Source organism: Ylistrum balloti, unplaced genomic scaffold, assembly GCF_031769215.1.
Source record: "Ylistrum balloti isolate Yb309-2 unplaced genomic scaffold, AGI_CSIRO_Ybal_v1 Utg369670, whole genome shotgun sequence".
Classification (NCBI taxonomy): domain Eukaryota; kingdom Metazoa; phylum Mollusca; class Bivalvia; order Pectinida; family Pectinidae; genus Ylistrum; species Ylistrum balloti.
The window spans coordinates 379,933-406,822 of record NW_026781916.1 but is presented as its reverse complement, the minus strand read 5'-3'; the positions used below and the strand labels follow the sequence as shown (position 1 = coordinate 406,822).

The 26,890-nt window shown below is 36.3% G+C and overlaps 1 protein-coding gene across 1 annotated transcript in view; it reads right to left on the bottom strand.

Moving 5' to 3' along the window:
* The window catches only part of LOC132562029 (CUGBP Elav-like family member 3), a 197,658-nt gene that overhangs the window by 54,177 nt on the left and 116,591 nt on the right, over positions 1–26,890 (bottom strand). Inside the window, exon 3 of the mRNA XM_060226755.1 lies at positions 9,534–9,600. Coding sequence (XP_060082738.1) covers positions 9,534–9,600 — 67 coding nt within the window. The remainder of the gene's footprint in view (positions 1–9,533; positions 9,601–26,890) is intronic.

The following is a 26,890-nucleotide window of genomic DNA, read 5'->3' as shown; positions in this document are numbered from 1 at the left end:
ATCCATCCATCCATCCATCTATCTCTCCATCTCTCCATCCATCCATCTATCTCTCCATCCATCCATCTCTCCATCCAACTATCTCTCCATCCATTCATCTCTCGATCGATCTATCTCTCTATCCATCCATCTCTCCATCCATCTATCTCTCTATCCATCTCTCGATCCATCTATCTCTCCATCCAACTATCTCTCCATCCATCTATCTCTCGATCCATCTATCTCTCCATCCAACTATCTCTCCATCCATCCATCTCTCCATCCATCCATCTCTCCATCCATCTATTTCTCCATCCAACTATCTCTCCATCCATCCATCCATCTCTCCATCCATCCATCTCTCCATCCATCTATCTCTCCATCCATTCATCTCTCGATCGATCTATCTCTCTATCCATCCATCTCTCCATCCATCTATCTCTCCATCCATCTATCCATCTATCCATCCATCCATCCATCCATCCATCTATCTCTCCATCCATATATCTCTCCATCTCTCCATCCATCTATCCATCCATCTCTCCATCCATCTATCTCTCCATCCATATATCTCTCTATCCATCCATCCATCTATCTCTCCATCCAACTATCTCTCCATCCATATATCTCTCTATCCAACTATCTCTCCATCCATCCATCTCTCCATCCATCCATCTCTCCATCCATCTATCTCTCTATCCATCCATCTCTCCATCCATCCATCTCTCCATCCAACTATCTCTCCATCCATCCATCTATCTCTCCATCCATCTATCTCTCCATCCATCTATCTCTCCATCCAACTATCTCTCCATCCATCTATCTCTCGATCGATCTATCTCTCTATCCATCCATCTATCCATTTTACTTCATTTGCCATAATTAATTCATTCACAAGATGACGTCATACGCAACAAGAGTACTTCTTTCATTTTTGTTTTAAATCCAACTATAATTGTCTCTGACAAGTCGACAATAAAATTGTATTTTTTCATACTCGATTGTTAATCAATCACCTTACCATCAAAACAGGAGAACACGAGGTGTTTCTGGGAACGAAATAGATTACACGTATTTAATTCTATGATCAGGTTTTGTAAGACGCAATCAAAACACGTTGGATATCGATTACTGTCAAGCACTCCAATGATCAAGAATACTGACATATTTTACGACATCATTTTACGACAGCACAAGTTCATAAAATGACGTCCCTACATTAAAGTGTAATATATTAGATTTATTGAGATCTTATTTGATTTTATTGTCGTCTATACTTTCCATCAATCGCTAGGAGAAATATAAAATCGTATTGAAATTAAGCCCTTGTAAGACGTAGCTGTCATTCAGACAAGAGTGCAGTCGACTTGGATCGGAGCCAAATGAATCTTTCCAGAACTTGTCACTGTTAACAAGTATCTACAAATCTCACAAACGGGATTTTTTGTTCTTATGTTGTTGTTGTTGTTGTTGTTGTTGTTGTTGTTGTTGTTGTTGTTGTTGTTGTTGTTGTTGTTGTTGTTGTTGTTGTTGTTGTTGTTGTTGTGGATGCCTTTTATATATATATTTTTATTTTGTGTCTTTATTTTTGTTTTTGTCATTTTTTTTCGTTTTGTTTATTTGTTTGTTTTATCCTTTTTTTCAATATTACATCAGAACATGATGATATCATAACATTATTCTCCATATTCAAATTAATGATTTTTTTTTCATTTCTTTCATCTACCATACAAAATACTTGATTAACATTTTTGTCTGATATTTAGGCAGTTTTTAAATCATAAATACAGACTTTTTTTTATTATTATTTATCAACAAAAATGAGATAAACGAGACATTGTATCCGTGGCACAAAAGAAGGTTCTGACTGGCAATTGGAAATTATGTTTGCACGTTCATGCTGAAAAATCCTAAATAGGGATATTTCATTTGTCAGCGACTTATGACGTAACCGTCAAAATCGTTTTCCTGGAGAAGAGGACTCACAGACCTGTCTGATTATTTTAACAATGCCGCGGTTGTTCGCTTTTCAACCTAGGCACTCCTGCATTGCATTTCCACTTTGAATCTGATTAAAATATTGTTGCACTGTTTGAATACGAAGTGGTATACACTGTGTTTCCCCTCTACGTGAATAAAGTCGTACAAAAGCGAAATCAACCAGCGTCGTGCGACTTCAGTGAAAAATCCGTCAATTATTCTAAATTTAAAAGCTCCATACAAACGCATTCAACTTTGCCAGTCAAATGCGATCTGAATATATTTCATTTCTCACGATATTAGTTGAGCTGACGCGTGCTGGTCGTACGCAGGTCGCGTGCCGTGACGTGACAACAGTAATGGTGGACAATGTGTGTTCTGTCACCCGGAAAGAAAGCGATGCCAGCCTTGATACCGTCGTCTGCTCTACAACCCTGTGTAAACTATACAGTACCCCAACAAAAGGGCACTCATTTCAATTATTTCCGTGCTCCATATTCATTGAGCCGTGAAGTTAATAGGACACGTCATGTCTCGGTAAATTTACGATAATAACGAGAACAGAAACGAGATTTGAATAATCAAGAGTACATCTATGACGTAATATTAATACCACGCTCAGCTGCCTTTCGCTCACTGGTAACCGAAGTTAGATACACGTAAGAATTTATATATCGTGTTTCCCGGCAGATCAACACAATATTTTTATCAATATCGCTAAGTGCATCTACTGCTGCACAAAGCTGAAACCATATATTTGAGTTCAAATAAAATGCCTTCATAATTTTCAAACACGGAGTCAAATAATATATGTTCCTTGTCATATTTAATAAATACCTTATTTTCAAGCACACTGTAAAAACACAAATATGTCAATTTCTTTAAAAAAATCGTTATTTTTTAACTTAAGGTTAAAACAAAATATTGACGTTTATTAGACTTGATCAATTGATAATTCTGAAACGGGTCCCGATAACCGTTTACAGAAAATGGATGTACATGAAAATTGAAAAATGATCGGTTTATTCAAGACAAGTTAATCATGGTTTAGTGTTGATTCCCTTTAGGCACAAACTTAATGCTGATGTAGACGAATGAAATTAAATAGCGGTTTCGTAACAAGGTATTTTTTCACGGACAGTAGTGCAACACATTCCCTTCTTTATCTTTTTAACAGGTATCTCTGGAAGCTCCGTGTTTTTAGTTACTATTAAATTTCAGTATCTTTGTCCGGATACCGAGGAAAACCTTGAAAGTGTTGTATTAATTTGCGTGTTTTTCTCAGTATAAACCTGTACAAGGCCTCACGACAGCTGAAACAGTCTCACCTGTACAGTTAACGCCGAACACACCTTTACACACCTGGATGTGGAGTTTGTTTAAACACCTCACAGTGGCACGCCGTTTCCCTTTATCAAATGTCATGGTTTGGTAATATCCTGAGACAAACATGGCGGATTTGTAATATAATGTTTGTCGTGATTGAAATGAAGGTGATAATTTTGAACCACAAGTCTATTCTATATAAGTATATAAGCTGCCTGGCATTTTCTAATGGTTAGCTGTGGTCTGTTTCTACAACATACATTGTGCTGTTAACTAATTGTTCTTATAAAATCAGTTTGATAGAGTTTTATGAATACATTGATATATAATACTTATCTGTTAAATATGTTTCAGTCTATATTTAAGTTTTAACAAACGAGTTTCATGATTAGAAACCAACTATCTTTATCACCAATGTATTATGTTTAATGGTTGAATATACCTGGCGGTTCCTTTTTAAATTACCTTGTTCTCAAGAGGTAAGTTTACAGTTTTTACCTGGTGGCTCAGTTGTTATTTACCTTGTTCTCAAGTGGAAATTTTACAGTTTTGCCGTCGTTTTATCAAATATGTATTTAATCAAATTTCAATATGTAAACATTAGGATGAAAGTCATCAGAACTACCTTAATACGAAACTAAGGGGAAAGCTATAATTTCTTTAATTAGAACGCTTTGTGAAAATAAACCGATTCCTGACAACCCATCACTGACAGGCTATTGACAGTGATTAAATACGAAACTAAAACATGCTTTTAAATTGACAATACCTGAATACGAAAATAAAAAGTTAAACATGAAATTATCTTTAATGTATACATGGGTTTACCATGATGGGACGAGATTAGATTTTTTTTCTATTTTACAAATACAAATTCACTTTTAAGTTTAATGTTAAAAAATACAATGTACTGTGAAGTACTGGGAGGGAAATCTTACCATGCCCGGATAAAATGTATATATATTAGAAAAAAATTTACGTATTTCATAGGGAGCATGTGCAATGCACGTGATAATTAATGTGTTTCAAATTTACCTTTGATTAGATGTAATTAACGAGCGTGTGTTCGGTAAGCGATAATGAACAAACGCCAGGACAAATTGTGGAAGGCACTCCTGAAGTTTACAGTAAGTCATCAAATTAAAGAACTGTACTTTTAGATTAAAAAATCTGAGGTAGATAATGGTTTTTTTTCTTGCTATGTGTACATTGATAATGCATTTCGGTTTTTGTAACGTATTGTGGTTCTGACAGTAAATTCTTGTAGTATCTCGTAATATCTCATCTTGGTGTTTGATCGCTCACGTTGTTTCTTTCCATCTGTCAAATAAAGCGGGTCAAAGTTCATATTACAAAATTTCATTCTGTTCTTATTTATATGTGTTTAGCAATAAAGAGAATAAAAGATGAGGGAAAGGGCGGTGGACGACGATGAAAGTGACGTGCTTGAGAAGGAAAAGGGAAGAAGACGAGGAGGGAAGGGGAAGTGAATGAGGAGGGATAGGGAGGTGGACGAGGAGGGAAAGGAAAGTGAATGAGGAGGAAAAGGGGACGTGAATGAGGAGGGAAGGGGAGGTGGACGAGGATGAAATGGGAAGTGGACGAGGAGGGAAGGGAAGAGGACGAGGAGGAAAAGGAAAGTGAATGAGGAGGGTAAGGAAGGAGGACGAGGAGAGAAGGGGAAGTGAATGAGGAAGGAAGGGGAGGTGGACGAGGAGGGAAGGGGAGGACGAGGAGGGAAGGGGAGGTGGACGGGAAGGAAAAGGGAAGTGGGCGAGGAGAGAAGGGGAGGTGAACGAGGAGGGAAGGGGAGGTGAACGAGGAGAGAAGGGGAGGTGAACGAGGAAGAAGGGGAGGTGAACGAGGAGGGAAGGGGAGGTGAACGAGGAGGAAGGGGAGGTGAACGAGGAGGGAAGGGGAGGTGAACGAGGAGGGAAGGGGAGGTGGACGAGGAGGGAAGGGGAGGTGAACGAGGAGGGAAGGGGAGGCGGAGAACAAGGATAGAAGGAAAAGAATAAGAGGATGACAACGAAAAAGAAGACAAGGGAGAAGAAGTTTGGGGAAGTGGGACAAGGAGGAGGAGGACGACAAGGAGAACGGAGAGAAAGGGAAAGATTGGGGAAGTCAGGACGAGGAGGAGGAGGACGGATAGAAAGGAGAAAACAACGACAACTGCGAGGACATTAATGGGGAAACGAACGAGAAGAATAATAGAGTATATCTTTTGATGTGTGATGAGATTTTCCTAGTGACAGTATAATCACATCAAGATATATCTATCTTTACAAAGACAGACAAGGTAGTCACTGAAACGAATTCATGTGCAAAATAATCTTCGACATAGGAAATTTTAGAATTTCAACAAGCTGAAGTTAGTTTTTTAAAAAAGATATAAAAAAATAAAACCTAACAAAAATACTTGACAGTTTTGTTGCAATAGGCTTGTATTCATATTTTATATTCATTGTGTTCTCTATAAACACAAAGACTTTACGAAATAACCAAAAATTATTGATTTAAAGAAATTCTCCCCATCGAGAACAAAGAAGATCAAATGATAGAGACTGTGCCCGTGATCTGTTTACTCAGCACATCTTAAAACTAGTGACCAACGGTCAATACAGACGGGTCAATTAGGGTCAGTAAGAAAGAACCGCTAGCTTGATATAAAGCCACACACGACTGATGTTCCGGCCACATATTCACTGTCCAAATCACCCTCAATTTCCCGAGCTCTTTGTCTTGTGGACAAGGGTCATGTTCAGGTCTGACCCTTGCGGGGGAATGAACTCTGGGATGCCGCAGCCATCTGCCAAAGACACGCTCACTGACTCAGTCGTTGTCATTATAAAAACTAACGTTCCGGTTCAACGCACAAGGTGTTAATTTGGCGAATCAAGCGTGATTACCTTTTTCTAGGATCGGCGATGAATCGGGATTTAGCAATAAATCGAATCAAATATTAGGTGATTGACATTGACCAATTTTGATAAACATGCTAATTATAGTTCATTACATAATGAATTACCGCCCTTTAAAAAAAAAAATATGAAAATCCTAAAGATTTAAATAGGAAAGTTTTTTTTATTTCATGTTTATACTTATTCTGTGTATCCAATTTAGTGCTAAAAGTAAGGTGTGTTTTTAACATGAGTGCGTGATAACCATCTTGGTGCCATGTTTGGTAATTTCGTGGAATGTAAAGACGAACAGAATGATCTAAATGTTGATTCGTCGAAATCCTTTACCGGAAGTGTTCAGTCAATGAGAAATCCCCGTTCGAGAAAAATCAATATCCGACTTCCGGTAAAGGCTAGAGGCTGTTTGCATATTCCTTTTTGGTAATACCCACAGTAATCCTAAAACTACGCGAAAATAAATGCTGTGTTTCGATGTCAAAACATCACTAGTGTTGAATCAGAATGGTTGTTGACAAACTAACGTTTACGTCTGCTGACTGCATCATCACATGACAGGCACTGTTAGTTCCAAAGATGAAAAAAAAATTATGATTTGAACGAAAATGGCAAGGAGGAGGATAAATGTTGGAATTAAGAATGTAATATAATGAAAATAATGTATTGTTGGATATAATGAATAATAATAATTCAAGAATGTGCCTGAATCCATACGTAAAACATGATTCTGGATTTAAATGGTGAATCTGACAGCTTGTTAATACAAATAATCCGACAACATTTCCTAGGAAAAAATGACGGCTGACAGCCATGTATTTGACCAGCGACCACGATGTCTCTACTGTGTCTACACTAATCAGGCTCACGTCCCGGAAAGCCACGCGCTGTCCTCGCGCGATCAATACTTGGCAGCCGAAAAAAATCGGATTCTGATGCCGTGGATAAACACACATTATTGGAATGTGTGACATTCCTGATCATCGAGATTAAAGTCGTAAACCACCTAACAATACGGGCGGAAAGTATCCTGACCAATATGTCGTTATCTCTAGGAACCTTATTGAGCTCTTTTGTGACAATTAGCTGTAGATGTCCCCATCTGTTGTTGCGTTGTCCTATTTCACGACAGAACACACGCTCACAGGCACAGCGTAATCATAAACTCAATGTTCTATGGAGTTGTCTGTATATTCATATATATATTCACAACCATCTTGAAAAAGCTTTATTACTCCATGGTCTGTACACATACAAAGATTTCACTGTTAACGTCAAAAAATACAATATTTGTTAAATAACGATTGTGTTGATTGACCCATAACACAAACAAAGGAGTGTACAAATAGCTTTGTTATTTATGTAGAAGACATTCCGTTTTATAGTAAACATAATAATCATCAGGTTAAAATCACTTCTAAATAAAGAATATATATATTTGTAATAACGACACTATCCTAACATAGGGACGACGCTTTTCGAAAGCCAAGAAGCTGGTTTTCTAAGGTAGTATTCAAACAATCTTTATTGTAGTGTTTTGTTCAAATGTGTTCCTAATTCATATATACTGTCTCTCTCTCCCTCACTGCTTCTCTTTCTCTCTCTCTCTCGCTGTCTCTGTCCCTGTCCCTCGCACTCTCTGTCTCTGTCCCTGTCTCTGTCTCTCGCTCTCTCTGTCTCTCTCTGTCTCTCTCTGTCCGTCCCTGTCTCTCGTTATCTCTGTCTCTCTCTGTTTCTCTGTCTCTCTGTCTCTCTCTATCATTCTCTGTCTGTCTCTCTCCCTCACTCTCTCTCTGTATCTCTGTCCCTGTCTGTCTCTCTGTTTCTCTCTGTCTCTCTGTCTCTCTCGCTCTCTCTGTCTCTCTCTGTCTCGGTCTCTCTCTGTCTCTCTCTGACTCTGTCTCTCATTCTCTGTCTGTCTCTCTCCCTCACTCTCTCTGTGTATCTCTGTCCCTGTCTGTCTCTCTCTGTCTCTCTGTCTCTCTCTCGCTCTCTCTGTCTCGGTCTCTCTCTGTCTTGGTCTCTCTCTGTCTCTCTCTGACTCTGTCTCTGCATGTCTTTGTCTCTCTCTCTCTGTCTGTATCTCTCTCCTTGTGGTTGTATGAAAGTGTCAGAGTGTATTTGAATATTGTAAATATTTTCGTTCAGAGGATACACAAATCAATGTTTTATTGTAGGAACATAGTGAAGAACAACTGTTGCCAAGTCCAGTTACTATCAAAAGGAATTAAACATTCAACTCTAATCAAAAGCAATACAAATCTTCGAGATACGCTATCAGATATCCTTTCAACAAGATTCTCAACCTCCACTGACTGAAGAGTTCTTGCAAAGAGGACTAACTACGATATTAAATTTGACCCCATCTTGTACAGTCGACAGAACTACCGAGGCATCAATCATACTAAAATCAATGTCTGGATTAATAACGAGAAGTTATACATCTTCCATAACAGAAGAGCTCTCCAAGGAGGGATAATTCCCAGACACACCATGATGCGTATATTTGTGCATGCTTATAAACTATTGAAGCAATGTTTCCACTGTCGTCATACACGATCTCAATGTCCATTTGAATAAAATAGCAATTAAGCTGATAGATCGAGCTATAAATGAACGTGTTGTTTAGTTATTAAATTAAGAAGAAGCATTTAGATAATCTATCTTGTGTGTAAAGGAATTTTCATGTAACAAAAACTTCGTCTGCAGCAAGAAATGCTTTGCTGCACAATAAGACATTGCTGCAGTAAGTGGATTGAGACGAAATGTAACCTTCGTTCGTGGATGGACGGAAGTCAGTGCCATTTCTGGTTAGCATGTGAATAATTTCATGTTTAAGTATTCACTTTTTTAATTGTAGATGTAAATTTGAATCTTTTTATACGATACAAAAATGTTCAAGAGATAATTTTAAAAAGTTGATCAATAGATTAATTTCTTTGTAGAAACTGACTCTGTATACTTCACTAAACTTTAGAACGTTTCATCTGAAAATTTCTGATATTATACAACTTTTCATTTAAATAATGGATAAAGATTTACCTTGATGTAATTAACAAAATCAATTTGTTAAATTAATTACATTTTTCATCTTCCCATGAAATATGGTAGTGACATGAAACAGGAACAGAAGGTGTGGAATGTTCTGCTTTAAGTAGTCTTGAGGAAGCTGTCGTGTTCTTCGATTCAAATTTGCCTTCCTTTAAGACTAATTAATGAATAAGATAATTGAAGGTGTCGATTTGCAAACAGATTCAAATTTACATGATACATAGGTAAGCTCATACGCATTTGATTGGAAGAGGAAGAAAACGTGACGTCACACACAATCACCTTCGTCTGTTTTCGTACCTGCCCTGCTTTCGCTGTCGGCCGGTTTCACTTGGATTGGACGGTTCATCTGCAAATACAAAAACAAAGAGAGAAATAAAATTTGTGCCAAGACCTATTGAGGTTCTTCCCCTCATAAATTTCAACATAACATGATTCAATCCTTGATTATCGTTACTTGATTTCCATGAGAATCGTAAGGGAGGTATAACTGATAAGACATTACATTAGATTGTTGGGTGGAGCAGAGGGTAGCTTATTCGCCTTTCAGCTAGCCAATCCGTCACCAGAGTTTGATTTCCCGATTCCCGTTCGGATGTCTAACCCCAATACTCCGGTTTCCCCAACAGCAACACCTTCGTATGCTTCCCTCAGCGTTAACAAGCACGAGGCTGATGCAAATTGTTTCACATTTTCTAAATTTAAATTTACAACTTTAAAATATCAGCACTTTCTATCTCAAATCAATTTTGAAAAACTTGTTCAAAACACACAGATCTATTCATGTGTTGTACGGAACAAGAAGTATGGCAATACGGAATTATTATATTTTTAAACATGTTTTTTACTGCAGGTTATGCAGACCGAACCCAAACGAGGCTGATGGCATTCAGTCAATAACAAACCCTAAACCCTCGAACATCCGGTAACGGAAAAAACTGAAACCGGAATGATATCCACATAATTTCATTTCCCCGAATGAATAAACAATCGAGACAATTTATAATCATATGATATTCGGATATTGCAAAAACATGAAACACCGTTTGATCGGATACGAATACTCCCAAGGGGTATCGAGTGACAACTCTATCCGTCATTAATGGGTATCATATGAAATTGCGGAATGGACGTGAAATAAGCGAAAAGAAATTACTCGTCAAAACTCGAGAGCACTATGTATAATTCATTCTCTCGGAAAATGACAGTTTAAAAGCAAATATCACATAACAAAGAATGGTATTTGATGTGATTTCGGAACATTTTCGCTATGAATGTTATTTCAAGTTGGTATCACAATTATGATAAAATATCAGCAACACAGATTGAACAGTAGCATTTTTTAAAATCATTTATTTATTTCCAAAGGTACAGAACAGCAATTCTGAAATGAAATAAAAAGCTTCAAATAAATATAAAATAAAAATAAAGATCTCATTTACAATACAGAAGATACAGAGGGAATATCTAGGATGGCGTTGAGACCACACGTATTTTCGCGAGAGACTGGGCTGGTCTTTACCAGAAACGGAGCTGTTGACGAGGCAATCTTTACCAGAAACGGAGCTGTTGACGAGGCCATCTTTACCAGAAACGGAACTGTTGACAGGACAATCTTTACCAGGAACAGAGCTGTTGACGGAGCAATCTTTACCAGAAACAGAGCTGTTGACAAAAAAAATCTTTACCAAAGATTTTGCAGTTGTCGGGACAATCTTTACCAGAGATTGGGCTGTTGACAGGAAAATCTTCACCAGAAATTGGGCGTTTGACGGGACAACCTTTACCAGAGATTGGGCAGTTGACGGGACAATCTTTATCAGAGATTGGGCTGTTGACAGGACAATCTTTACCAGAGATTGCGTTGTTGACGGGGCACTCTTTACCAGAGACTGGACTGTTGGCGAAGCGATCTTCACCAGAAAGTGAGCTGTTGTTAGGACAATCTTTTCGGGGAAAAAGGGTGTAGCTTTACATACACTTGGCAAGGTACCAACTTCTAAGTAAATACTTTGACAGAATCCATGAACAATTACAGCAGCTATTTAAATCAATATTTTTAAAGTTGATGCCAGCATGACACTGTGCATATGGAGTACTACTTAGTAATTTGATTAAATTTCGTCCAATGTTAGATAATGTGATATATATAAACATATAGGGTTTGCATAGGTTCATTGGTGTGAGGATTGAGGAGGGGGCGGAGGGGGGAGGTTGTGAGGATTGAGAGGAGGGTGGGGGTCGGAGTTTTAAAACACCAAGCTCTCAACAATTCCATGAAAATGTCTATATTTAGCAACATTTAAAAATAAAACTTCAACGGATGATCACGCTGGAATCAAATATCAAATTAGATGATATAAAAAAATCGCAATCTATTTCTATAGTGCAAATGGCGTCATGATGACGTACGTAAGGGATCACGGAGATCAGTTTAATTAATTGTCGACATAAATGACGTCAAGCTGCATCAGTCACGTGACATTTATGATTTAAATTGATAAAACGTAATCAAATTTATCAAAAATAGTTACAATAGTTCCGGTGAAATAATAGTTACAGTTGTACATTCAATAATCATTAAGATTTAGTTATCATTTGATCGTTTTAAAAAGCCGGTAAGTGAACAAAACCTTACTTCAAAGACCAACTTAGAGGAAATAATTAAGTATCTATCTATAGGACTGTGAAATCAGCATTGAACTTGTGACGTCATAAATGCGGGCTCCCCATATCGAGGTGATCACTGTTGAGTCAAAGGTTTCAGATAAATCACAATATCTCAGACACGGAACTGACTACGATGTTCGCACTTTCAGGGTCTTTTGTCGTAGTAGCATATAAAATAATCATAAACTACATAGAGCGAAACACGCGGGTACACTTTGAACCATGTGAAAGCGACGACACTGAGCGATTTAATCCTATCCAGGTTATAATAAAACGTTCGATATTTTATTTTAATATTTTTTTCTTATTTTTTTTATTCATTTTTTTTGAGAGGGGTGCTTTCTTTGCAGCTTGTCATCATTGATTTATTGATTATTGATTCTGTTATTCATTCATTAACCTATTTATTTTCGTTTTTTTTTTTTTTTTTTTTTTTTTTTGCTTTTTTTTTTCTTTTGTGTTTTTTGTTGTTGTTTTTTCTTTATTTTCCGTCCTCGTGAGTCAATCATTAGTGGTAGGGATTTGTAATGACGTTGATTTACGTATGTATATATATATATATGTATACACTTTTAGTTTATTATTCGTTTCATTGTTTTCACATCCTCTGACCTTGTAACATCGTCAAATAAAGATGACAACAAGACAAGAGGAAGACGGTCAGCTGGTCAGCTGTAAACTGTAGAGTGGACTTGTGTTCGGTGTTTCCTATAGGGATACAGAGACTGGCAATACGCACTGATCAATACTGAAAATACTGAAGGAAAATTTATTTCAACCGAGGAAAAAAATCTCTCTGATTGTAGCAGAAATTAATTTTCTCACACGATTGTTCTCTGCTAATGTCCCTCGACTGTCATTTATGATTTGCATGCCTAGGAAAGAAAAGTTTCGAGTTTCTCTAAGCAACAATACTTCTTCCGCCTGACTAGCCACAGATCCAACGGATGCCGATACATTGCAACCGGAAGTCAATTTCCCGCCTCTACCATTAGCGGTAAAAACCGGAAGTTCATGCGTTAGTAAGTAGAGTAACGAACATTTGCAAAGGATTTCATCGATAACACGTGACCTAAATGGAAACAAAGGTCATAAAATCCAACGTGAGAATTTCTGAAAACACAAATGGTTTACCTTACTGACACACGCTGTGTATATTTGAATTATACCCACTTCAACAGTCTTGATCATTTTGGGCGAAGTCTCTTGGTGATATCATGTAGAAACCTCTCTTAACAACATGCGGGAGGACTGCCAAATGCTATCCAAAACAATACTGATTAATATCCTGTCCAAGGACATCCCCACTCATTAGGACAAGACGACGCTTCATCTGAGAAACCCAAATCTGTTCCGGGAAGGGATTGAACTGAACACCTCGGATTTTCTCTTCAGAGTGAGGCGTCTGATTCTCTACCTGACATAGATATCACTACCAACGGTTTGGGTTATCTCCAACATCAAAGAAAAAATTGGAATTCATATACCTGAACAATAATTCATGTTTGAAAATAAGGGGAAAGACAAAATATATATATCGTAAGCGTGAAATCTCAGTCTGATAAAAAAACGGTAACAATTTGGTATTGAAATATGACTTTCCTAAGTCTTGTATATAAACCCCATCAACGCAAACGTCTTTATTCAAGTTTTCCATGTACGTTGCTAATTGAAATACATATTACTCAAATCAACCTATTGCACTCAAACGTTATCATTTGATCCAAAATCAATAATATGTTAGCGTGTCCTAGGAAAAGCGAGTGTCAACCACTTGTGTTATAGATGATAGTACATCGATCACAAATCTGTTATTAACGACCTTGCTTTTGTCTATGTCGTGTTCCGTTGACATTAAACATTTCAATGACTCAAATATCGATCAGCGATATTAACCAGAACGAGGCTACTTTCAGCATTGTTAGGTTAACACAGAAATAATCATTACACAGACATAATTAAAGTTATATTCCTGAACATATTTTTATTTTGTGTCGAACTTGAGATACGTTATGTACTTGTGTGACGGTCTCGAGGCTCTACAGATGTACAGATGATATTAAATCTGCTTTTCATTTTAATTAAACTGATTCATCCTTTGATAAAAAAATCACGTTTGAAATAAGACTGACAATAGATCCGTGTCTTAACCAGTAGACAAGCATGCTCGATATTAGTGACCTGATGAGCTATTGATTGTTACTCATTGCTTCTTAGTAAAACAGACAATCTTTTTAACCTGAAATATCATACTTGCGATGTATGCATTGTCAGCTTTGAACATTCAAAAAGAAATTTAAAAATGTTTCAAAAAATACAGATTCAGAACAATTTGCCTTATTTTTCCGTTTTATGTTACTATATCATCTATGTTTTTAACAATGTTGATAAGTCAAGAAATGTTTACTGATCAGAAAAAATGTTATTTCAGTGTAAGAAGGCATTCAATGTCAGAAAGCTGACAATGCTAACTGAAACAAATTTCTGAGGAACTTGAAGAAACCATCAAAACTTCTTCATGTCGAAGCGATTACTTTGATCTCATTGTCTCCGATTGATCGTGATCATCTGCTCTTTGAAATATTAGATGTTTTCGTGATTAAACCCACCAATCATTATTGGACGGTCTAATTAAAGACGGTATTCAGGTATCTTGAATCCGGAATCACAGTAACACTATATTGGAAAAAGAACACGGGGGGAGGGGGGGGGCGGGTGGGGTTGGGTGGACGGGGGGAGGGGGGGGGGCTAAATCAATAAGGATAGACAAGAGAAGTTTATTGGCTGATATTAACAAATAAATATTGGAACTTAAATATCAACTTTGATAATTTCCTACATTATTGATACAGAGCGCCAAAAACCCAAACAAACAAACAAACAATAATACTGTACTCCAGATAACTTCATGTTTATGATTCCTTCACAGATTTCGATATATATCTTTTTTATTTACAGATATGGACTCTTTTCTATGATAATTTTCTACACCGCCACATTGGCCAATCAAATGTGGCGTTACAAATTGACGTAGATTATTCTTTATGATATCGGGTAATGTAATACAAAAAATAGCCAATTAAAATGCTTGTTTCATATAGGAATTATTGTATATTATTGATTTTATCTGATTATGGATTTCAGTTGACAACAAGAAATAACAGCGAATTGGCAACAGGAACTTTGTCTTTTCTACTTAATTGCTGTCTCTAAACTTTTTTTTATTTCCGCCAAATTGAAATGTGAATGTCGTTTTCATTCACAAAAAACGGAACTTTACTATAATGTTCAAAATGTTCTATTGTCCGTCAAATGTCTGGAGCATGACCACATTAAAGTTTTTAATTTTAAATGACGTCATTATTACGTTGATAAATACTGGGAGAAACATCTATTCTGATTGGTTAAACGACGTATAGAATCACGTTTAAACTGATTGTTAATTTTTTTATAGATTTAAAGTGGATTGCTGATTCGTCTAGGGTCACGAATGGTTTTACCCAAGAGAACCGTTACAGCACAACTCTAATCGAAATTCAACCGAGAGAGTTGGTGATACACGGCAGTGTATAAAATCAAAGGTTTGAACTCTTTAACTGAAGAGGATGATGGTATGAGTTGTGTTTGATGTTTGAAACATTTTAAACACTAACTGATATATAAATCCTACAAATGAAAAAACAGCGTTTTATTTTCCTAGAAGAATAGCGTTATCTTGTCTGTTCTATCACAGAAGTATTTTATTTCATTAATCGATTACCGTTCAGTAGGTCTCGGGTGTATTAGGTCTGTGAGCCCCGTAAGTGTTATGTCAGTAGGTCTCGGGTGTATTAGGTCTGTGAGCCCCGTAAGTGTTATGTCAGTAGGTCTCGGGTGTATTAGGTCTGTGAGCCCCGTAAGTGTTATGTCAGTAGGTCTCGGGTGTATTAGGTCTGTGAGCCCCGTAAGTGTTATGTCAGTAGGTCCCGGATGTATAATTTTCGTGGTGTCCAGATTTATCCTGCCAATAGGTTCTGGGTGCATTTTGTCATTAGGTCCCGGATATATCATTTTTGTGGTCTCCGGATGTATCATGTCAATAGGCCCCGGATTTATTTTGTCAGTAGGTCCCGGATGTATCATTTTTGTGGTTTCCGGATGTATCATGTATGTAGGTCCCATCTAAGATATATCATGTCAACAAGTTCCGAATGTGTGGCAAGTCAGTAGATCCTGGATGCATCAAGTCAGTATGTTCCGAATGTAGAAAAACACGGATACATCACACTTCCTAACTATCAGCTCAGTCGTGGTATTTATTTGCGATTTGAACGAGATGTGCAAAACGTTAAGAGTCTTAACAGAGATTTTTTATCAGATATCACATCTATTGTACTGTACACCGCACGAGATCGAGTACTTGCCGGCATAAAAACGAACGGCAATAATATGCTCCATGAATGTCACGATATTGCTGCGACGGTCTTAAAACACAAACTCATCTCATCTTCTTTGCTTCCTAATGAATTCCATGCTAAACGAGACCCTTGTTATTATTTTGACAACCCGCATCTAGACATCATCGATTAAAACGTATATACAATACACTTGTTGAATTTGCGGTGCAATTTTTTCGCGAGTGACTCGGTTTAGTCAAGTTTATGACGAGTAATAAATTTTGCGCAACTCCGCCTTTAGCAGTAACCGGAAAGCATATCTTTACATTAGTACCCATGCATGCATATACAATACATTTGTGAGGCTTGCTGTTAAAACATGTGCTGTGTATATAATTGAGCGTTATCTTCAATTAGAGAATATGCTGAAATTAATCCCTGTCAATATTTTCAGCTATACAGTATGTTACGCCGGACGTACAGAAATCTAAATTAATTTTTGCTAAATGTATAACTGATCATCCAAACACAAATATATCTTCTGTAGTTACTTTTATAGAATATTAGGTAAAATTCTATTTATGACCATTCAATTCTAATTTACAATTTTCTGAAAATGATACCTACAAAATAATCGTCCTAGATAATACGGCATGTTTTGTGGTAGCAACTATTTCTTTTAATCGATAAGGAAGTTCTTCTGTCAATTCTAATCGACAAACCAATATCTTACCATTTCCAAATATCGTACATAAGACATCTCATTATGTATTTTCAATTTAATGATGTTTGAGTTTTCATTTCCGGTACCAATCGATTTTTAAATAAGCTTCTCTGGGATACTGATTGCTTCCGGAAACAAGTAGACGTAAGTCTTGCGCTCTTCCTGTGTATTATATACATACACTACAAACGTTCTTCGGACGATAGATTAAAAACACAAGGAGCAACATCATATTGAATTAGCGTGCCTGTCTATGACACACAGCTGTTCTATATTTGAAATCTTCCTCGAAAGGGATGATGAATGGAATGGTAATTAGCGCGCGCGAGGGGGGCGTTCTCTTCCTATAAATCAAAACCTGAGAGAAGGGTAACCGTCAAATATCTTGTCCGCCGTATCCAACACTCTCACGCACTTTTCTGATCTAGTGATTGACGAGAAAGCAAAAACAAACGACAGTTCTGAAACGGAAAGAATCGTGTATGTTTTAAAGACATTCCTAGACTTGGAAACAAGAAGTTTTCTGTGAGGAAACTGCGGCTGCATTCTTTAACATGAAATTATAATACAACATCTCACAATCCCTTTACCAGAAAATATTCCGGATTTTTAAGAAACATCACTACCCTGTTATCAGTTGAGAAACACACACACTATTTAATTAATTGTATTTCTATATGTATCTATCATACATTGTTATACATGTGTAATATGACCTAACGTGACATTTGATTGGAGGAATCCTCTTTTTCATTGTGACGTCATAGCTTTGAGTCATGTAAATTGTGACGTCACCAAAGAAAGACCTATGGAGTGAGACGATCATCCATTTAGACTTTATATCCGTCTATTACAATTATGTTCTCACAAATGTTTCCAAAACGATCGAATATTCTTTCTTTGATCCGTCACCGTATGTGAAATAAATTTTCCACCCTGACAGATTTTTTTTTGCCGTGCGCTTTAAATATATTCTCTTGTGTACTAGTTATAACCTTCTTCAAATAGGTTGGAGTCGTGAAGTGGCGGAGTTAGGAACTGTAAGATAAAATCGGGTCAAAATGAGGCTCTATGACGTAACCAGTCAGAACTAAAACCACGTGTGACCTAAAAGAGATACTACTCCGGGAAACAGCAAACACCTGGTGCTCGTTTATTTACGTACATATAGATGACATGTCTTATTTTTTATCAATCTGCATTAGTAGATTAAAATATCAATACCTTTTGGTATAATTCTACACATTGAAATCTCTGAGTTACTCAGATAAGTCTTAAGTATTTTCATAGTATCAGCTAAACAAGTTAAAGAAAATATCTGCCCCCGAAAATTCACGCATTGTTCAGTAAGCATTGTAAAAGGAATTTGTAAGTAAAATTACAAACTGTTCTGGATCGTTTTGTCAAAGTCATTGATTGTATGAATATGAATGAAATTATTTGTAAATCTAAATAACCCGGTCGCAATCCTTTCAATGAAGGAGGAGCGTAAACTTAACACAGTTTACAATTCGTGGCACGTGCTTCTGGTTTGTTCATTTCGTTGTTTATTACAGGAAATGAAGATGAAAACAATTTACATCCGGGTGTACAGCATACTGCGTGCAATAATTTGCTCTATGGCATCACCTGACGCGTTTTTGCCATTGAAGCGGTCACGTGATTTTTCGTCAGTGCTAAGATACTGTATGATGGTTTTCGTTTTGTAATTAGGTCTAAACGCCCCTAACAAATATAGATTTACACGAACATGTCTATTGTAGAATTTAAAAATAAAATATGTTTCAAATTAATTCAAATGTAACATTGAAAATATATCGTTTAGTGCAAAATGTCAGTCAAGTTTTTCTCAGGAACAAACTATGACCCAAATTATGAGGAACTTGATGTAGAAGAGTAGGAGAGTGAGATTAGGGAGGGGGACAGCGAGAGAGGAACGGGAGAGTAGGGGTGGGTAGGAGGGAGATGATATCAGCCATATGGTTAGAGAGTGTTAACGGACAAAGAACAACTGCTACAGTAGGTACCGACATCTGACCTTGACTGGCCGAAATCTTTGATCAGCTCAATACCTATTTCACGTGCCTACTCCATACATCGCTTTCAGTTAAATCACAGTATACAGTCTAACACCAGGCCACAGGATTTTCAAATCACATGAGAATTTTATATTCCCAGAACATTTTCGGAGGAACCTGTACTCTCCGCCTTGTTTTGTTTTTATAGGTTTTACGATACAATTTTCACACATACAAACATATGCAAATTATGAATCTTCCGTCTTGTCATTTTTTTGTAATAAAAGTAGCACATATCAAAGAAATATATAGATAACAAATAAGTAAGTAATAGATAACAAAATAAGACAAATGAGTAAATAAATAAGAACATGTTGATATTTTCGACCAAGTTCGCCACCTAAGTGAGGTTAAACATTTCAGTTCCTGGCTTCCTGTTAAAGGTTTGAAGTTCTCGGCTCATAGCGCGCTTTAACAGCTTTCTAGACGGTCTGTGACGTAGGTTACACCAGATTGACTGTTTAACTAGAATGTAATTATCACCCAATAAACTACCCGATCACCGAGATAACCCCGTAATCTCACCATCCTCAGAGCCCCTGGTGTGTATACCTGTACGCCTGATAAACCCCAATAGGTACAAATAATCCCGCGCGCTCGCGTGCTATCACCGTTGCTCACGAGCTGTGTACGTACCTGGAAAATTGTATACGGTTTGGTGTAATATGCTTAACTTTTTCTTAATCAAGACCAAACACTGTGGAGGTCAAATCCGTCTGATGGGTATACTGGAGTGAAAACATAATGGAATGCCAGAGCACGGATAACGGTACCACGTGACTCCGTGGGATTTCTTTTAAAGAGTGGATTTTAAAGATGAAAAGAGAATAAATATCACCATGTTTTACATTTGTGTATCTTAGTGTTTATTTGTCATAAAATCATGAAATTGTACATGTTAATTTCATTTTCTGTCAGTGTGGCTGCAGTGTGTACAACGAATGCTCAACAACACACTTTCTTTTTCGATGTATACATATAACATATAACCGCCCCCATGTTTACTTAATCGATTGATTCATTTGCTTTAAAAGAAGATTCCTTAAACGTCTGAAATGATAATATCAACAAAATAAATTGTGATCCTTCCTTGGCTAAGTATTCTATCGGTTACCTCCCTTGTGTGTCGCGTGCCGTTAACAGATGTTGATATGTGCACAGGTATAATAAAATACCTGGTATCACTTATCTGAAATCTGTTTAAACATTTGTCAAATCTTTATCACCCTCGCACATTTCGACATAGATGTGCAGTATACTGTTTCCACGATAAATCACCAAGGCCGCGAGCCGTACAGGTGAAAACTAAGGTAAACACTGATACTTAACACAGGTGTATCGGCCATATGTTCTTACCGTCCCGTTATACCTGTGAATTGTAACAAAGAAATCTCAGGTAAGCTAGTTACCTGAAACAGGTAAGACTGTCATTGAAATGACAATTATAATACTCTTCAAACAGGACAATTTGATAGTACCAGCTGTCCCCCTGTAACGGTACACACCTGTCCCCATGTCAGGTCGATTGCTAAGGGACGCAGTCTGGGACACTGAAAGAATGTATTATATACTGAAAAACATTGATTTCCGTGAGAAATTTATCTTCGCTGATACCGCGGATACTTTAAATTCACGAATTCATATGTCCGTGGAAAAAGGTTATTTATGTTTTACTAATTCAATGTGACATTCGTGACTTTAGAGCAGGACGTAAGTTTTAACTCTAAAATCATTAAGTACCAAATAATAAACAGAGAAAAGTTGACAAGGTTTATAATACTAGCGGCTTTCAGGAGTAAGATTCACAGTCCCGTCGAATCTATACATGAATTTAAACATCTGTAATTTTCTTCGTTTAATCACGTAAACAATCAAAAAACGTATCAACAAATCGATCTACAAATAAATAGTCCTTACTTTAATTATTTGATTGACTTAACAAGCTGGTAATACAGTATTTTGTTTACAATTGTAGTAAATAACATTTTACTCCGAAATATGGAAGTATTACCTTATGCTATTTTGATTTGCAGGTTACCAATAGCACCAGCTGCAAATAAAAAAAAACAAACACAAAAAAATCACCAAGCCGCCCCGAGATGACTAGAGAAAGTCCGGAAGTCGTACATCTTGATCATCATCTCGATAATTAGATTCACCCATTTAATTAATTAAAATTCATGTGTTTTAACGTTATTGAAAACATTGTAGTGTGCGGAAGGCTTCGAACTCAATAACTCTACAAAAAACATACCGGCATCTGTGTTCTGTTTTCTGAAGCCCTCAGACCAATTCTAATGGTGGGGGATGCGAGATTCTGCAGCCAGTGAAACAAAGGAGGTACCAGAACATGACAAAAGAAGAAAAATTATGTAAACACAACAAAGAAGTTGAGTTTAGGTCAACGCGAAAAATTATCACAGCGAATTTGGAAAAAATAAAAACCTAGATCTGACTTGGTTTATATTTCTGAGAATGTGATATCATCCATCCATCCATATTCTCTCTCTCTGTCTCTCTCTGTGTCTCTCTCTCTCTCTCTCTCTCTCTCTCTCTCTCTCTCTCTCTCTCTCTCTCTCTCTCTCTCTCTCTCTCTCTCTCTCTCTCTCTCTCTCGATTTTGTAGTAGTTCATTATTGTTTAAGGAGCAGTGATACCTGGTACTGTATGGACCTCTTTTTAGGAGAGTTCCACACACCGAAATGTGTAAAACAGTCATCGAACTTATGATTAGGCCCAGAGACAAACTGGCAATAGTCTGCCCTACTGGAGGTCTCCAAGACTTGGGCAGATCAAAGCCAGGAATTGATACTGGGTTAAATATGCATGACAGCATGTTGAATTGTAGTGATAATCTATATATCCAATCAAAGCTGATGAAATATTCAGCCGAAATGACCCTACAGTCAGTCATGATTTATATCAAGTTAAAAGAAAGTAGAATGCATGAAAGCGTTGATGACTTCAGAGAAAATCGACATCAATGTGGAAATAATGAATGAACTGTGTTTTTCTCAATACTTTAGGAGATAATGCCAGAACTCCACATAAAATATACCACGTTACTCACGGGTTTAAAGAATGTGTGTACAATCTGGTGTCGATTCTAACATGTTTTAAAATTCATAAAAAACATGCCCCCACCCCACCCCACCACAAAAAAAAAATAAGAAACAAACAAACAAAAACCCAAAACACATAACGTGGCAGACAAACAAGAGTACAACAAAAAAGAAAACAAATAAAAAGAGAAGAGAAAAATAAAACAAAAAAACAAACAAAAGGAAAATCGATATGGCGCATTTCTGGATTCATCTTGTTTTCGTTGTTAGTCTTTTGTACATTGTTCTACAACAATGTCCATTATCCCACACCTTATGTCCAAATTTCCCCTTATTTTAAAGATATATATAGTTTAATTGATTTCATTGCTGTCAGTGTAAGAAAGAACATGTTTTCCGAGACAATGCAATATTTTATCTTCTTTTCTAATCAGCGTACGTGCATGGGTGTCTATTTTGGTATTGTAAAATCTAATTGTGATATTCACGTGCTTTGCCCAAATCCATCAGAAGCTATTTCGTGCATGCCGAGCCTTTGTGTCGCTATTTGACCTAATTAGGGCATTCACATGCTTTACGTGTGGCACTCGACGACAAAGATGGCGGCCGTGAGGTTACAGAATGGGCCTGTCGCTTCTATTGATTTTTAATCACCAGGAGACAAAAACTGCTGTGGAATTTAGGTCTCATTTTACACATGACATTTTTTTGTCCAGAGAATCCTGTGAATGAAAAGATAGCTCGGGGCTCACTGCAGGAAAATCGTCTCGTTTACAGAAAACATTGTATAAACTAAATCCAAGTCTTTATAATATTGTAGTCAACGTAGAAATTTCTTAAAGATCTTGTGATCTTGAAAGTTTTTATTTCCCTGAGAAATTTAATCACACTGAATTCAGAAATACGTAAAATTATGTTATACACTATATTAGTTTACTGAAATATGGTTGCAGTTCATTGCTGATATGCGAATCTGTTATTGCACTAAATTTCAACGCAACAATTTTAGAACATTTATAGTATAACGATCAGAATGCATGGTCATAAACCCTGAACTGCAGTAATTTTGATTTAAGGACAATTTGTGCATTGATTGGAGATTTCCATCATAAGAAAGCAATAAAGATATAATAAAATTTTTATCACACTTCCAATAATAAAATGAGATTAAAATCATTTAAGATGTACTGCTGATATGATGGGCTTAATCTGCTGTAAAATTAGGACAATTTTAGTAATGGCTGACATGTACTCCAGGATTATCAGAAAGTCCAAATATATTAGCACAATAGGATTCTAATGACGTATTAGTATTCCTTGCAAAAAGTGAAACATGCCCCTTTTCACAAGAATAAAAAACAAATTGAAATAGCATTATCAAACAATTTATGAGGTGCCACGTGAATTATGAAAGTACAAAAGTGAAAGACTTTTCATACAATGACATTATGTCTACACTACGGAACGTACGCTTGATTCTGTGGTTATATAGAAATTTTCGTTAAAAAGTTTCCCTTTTGTGAGATAAGGAAGAAATAGCTGTATGATGTAACATCACAGACGAGTCCTGCAAGGACGAAACCGCTGTATGAAGCTGTATCACTGACGAGTCCCCGCAGAAGGACGAAACAGCTGTATGATACAGTTCAATTCATTGTTTATCTTTACTCTAACTCTAAATTTTCAAAATGTACTCTCACCTATGTGTCTTTCGTACAATTATCTAGTTATTTCCCTTTTACATTCTTAAACTTTCTATAACAATTGCAAAAGAACGATCCATTTTGTTCCTGAATCACTGCAGATGTTAATTTTACATCTAATTTCTTAAAAATAAAAATCCAAAAATTCGATTTCGTCACATCATTGAATGTCGATGATTTCAATTACTTAAAATTGTGTCTCATGTGTTTGCTCCTTGTATCACCCTATGGGGAGCCCCCAAGACAGTGTGTTTAAATATTAAGAGTGGTAGCGGAGATGGAAAGTGAAGTTATGCAGTGTCTACGGGTGAAATAATTAAAATGGCTGCGAGATCCATTTCACGACGTTAGCTGCATCTGAGTCATTTTGGCGTCACTGTATGGGAGGGTATGTGTATAAACAACAACCACTCCATGGGATTGTAGAGTTACGATATATTCGTTGATAGGACTGGTTCATGATTTTTTATGTGTTGGAAATGTAGACAATATTCATACAGAAAAAAAACAGCGGTATCACTGGATAATACTTATTGACATTAACACACACACGCACACGCACACGCGCACACACACACACACACACACACACACACACACACACACACACACACACACACACACACACACACACACACACACCTACACACACACACACACGCACACACACACAAACACACACATGTTTATTATAAAAAAGTGAAATTTAATCAAACGGAGTTGGCTAAAATTGACACTTTTTCAAATATGACGTCATAGCTTCGTAAAGTCATACGCATTGTGACGTCACTAAAGAAAGAGCTACAGAATGAGACTATTGCCGATTTATTGAAATCTGTCTGTTAAAAAGATATTTCATAACGCTTACAGAATTTCATATATAGTGAAGAAACAGAAACTTACATTCGTGGATGTTTTTTTTTTCATTTTACTCTTACTTGTGTTATCAATTTCATATGAACGCAAACTCATTTGAATCTTCTATTTATTTCGTGGAGCGAGGCACACAGTCTTTGTATATCAACAGTCAAACTTCACATTTGTTAGGAAAATCAATTTCAAAAACAGTGGTGGAAGACACCCCGACCCTCCATCCCGTCACACGTCGGCCATGTTGGAAGTTAGATCCGGGAAAAATAAGGTGCACAACTAGACATCATATTGATCATGTATACAGAATTTCATGAGAATCCAACGTGTCGTTTATGAGATTAGCCGCGAAAACAAATGACGGGATGATAAAAGGTGTACAGCGGAACGATGAATAACTCGACTTTAAAAGTAGAGAAACGTGTCATGTTGTTAAATGTTTGATTTCAATGTCGTAACCAGTAAACCTTGAAGTCACTCATGGAGAACAATTAGATAACCATGGTAACATGTCACGTGTTCACAGGACGTTTCGATGTAACACGTTGATAATAACAACTCTTCTGATAGGGAGATCTTAAAATTGTGTTTGAATAAAAAGATCGGAAGTCTGACAAAAAGAGATAGGTAAGGCATCGACTTATGTAGATTCATTACACACAGACGAAACACCATACCTGATCTCGTCTGTTTATATCATAGTGTAGCTTCTGTTATTGACACCTGTCACGGACATAAAAAATCTAAAACCCGAGAAATTTAATTTCTATCTTTGTATCTTTTTGTGATAGTTGTATCTGTTTGTGATATTTGTGTCTGTTTGTGATATTTGTGTCTGTTTGTGATATTTGTATCTGTTTGTGATATTTGTGTCTGTTTGTGATATATGTATCTGTTTGTGATATTTGTGATATTTGTATCTGTTTGTGATATTTGTGTCTGTTTGTGATATATGTATCTGTTTGTGATATTTGTGATATATGTATCTGTTTGTGATATTTGTGATATTTGTGTCTGTTTGTGATATTTGTATCTGTTTGTGATATTTGTATCTGTTTGCGATATTTATGTCTGTTTGTGATATATGTATCTGTTTGTGATATTTATGTCTGTTTGTGATATATGTATCTGTTTGTGATATTTGTGTCTGTTTGTGATATTTGTGTCTGTTTGTGATATATGTATCTGTTTGTGATATTTGTGGCTGTTTGTGATATATGTATCTGTTTGTGATATTTGTGTCTGTTTGTGATATATGTATCTGTTTGTGATATTTGTGTCTGTTTGTGATATATGTATCTGTTTGTGATATTTGTGATATGTGTATATGTTTGTGATATTTGTATCTGTTTGTGATATTTGTATCTGTTTGTGATATATGTATCTGTTTGTGATATTTGTGTCTGTTTGTGATATTTATGTCTGTTGTGATATTTGTGTCTGTTTGTGATATTTGTGTATGTTTGTGATATTTATGTCTGTTGTGATATTTGTATCTGTTTGTGATATTTGTATCTGTTTGTGATATTTTTGTCTGTTGTGATATATGTATCTGTTTGTGATATTTGTGTATGTTTGTGATATTTATGTCTGTTGTGATATATGTATCTGTTTGTGATATTTATGTCTGTTTGTGATATATGTATCTGTTTGTGATATATGTATCTGTTTGTGATATTTATGTCTGTTTGTGATATATGTATCTGTTTGTGATATTTGTGTCTGTTTGTGATATTTGTGTCTGTTTGTGATATATGTATCTGTTTGTGATATTTATGTCTGTTTGTGATATATGTATCTGTTTGTGATATATGTATCTGTTTGTGATATTTGTGTCTGTTTGTGATATTTGTATCTGTTTCTGATATTTGTGTCTGTTTGTGATATTTGTATCTGTTTGTGATATATGTATCTGTGTGTCTGTTTGTGATATTTGTATCTGTTTGTGATATTTGTATCTGTTTGTGATATATGTATCTGTTTGTGATATTTGTGTCTGTTTGTGATATTTATGTCTGTTGTGATATTTGTGTCTGTTTGTGATATTTGTGTATGTTTGTGATATTTATGTCTGTTGTGATATTTGTATCTGTTTGTGATATTTGTATCTGTTTGTGATATTTATGTCTGTTGTGATATATGTATCTGTTTGTGATA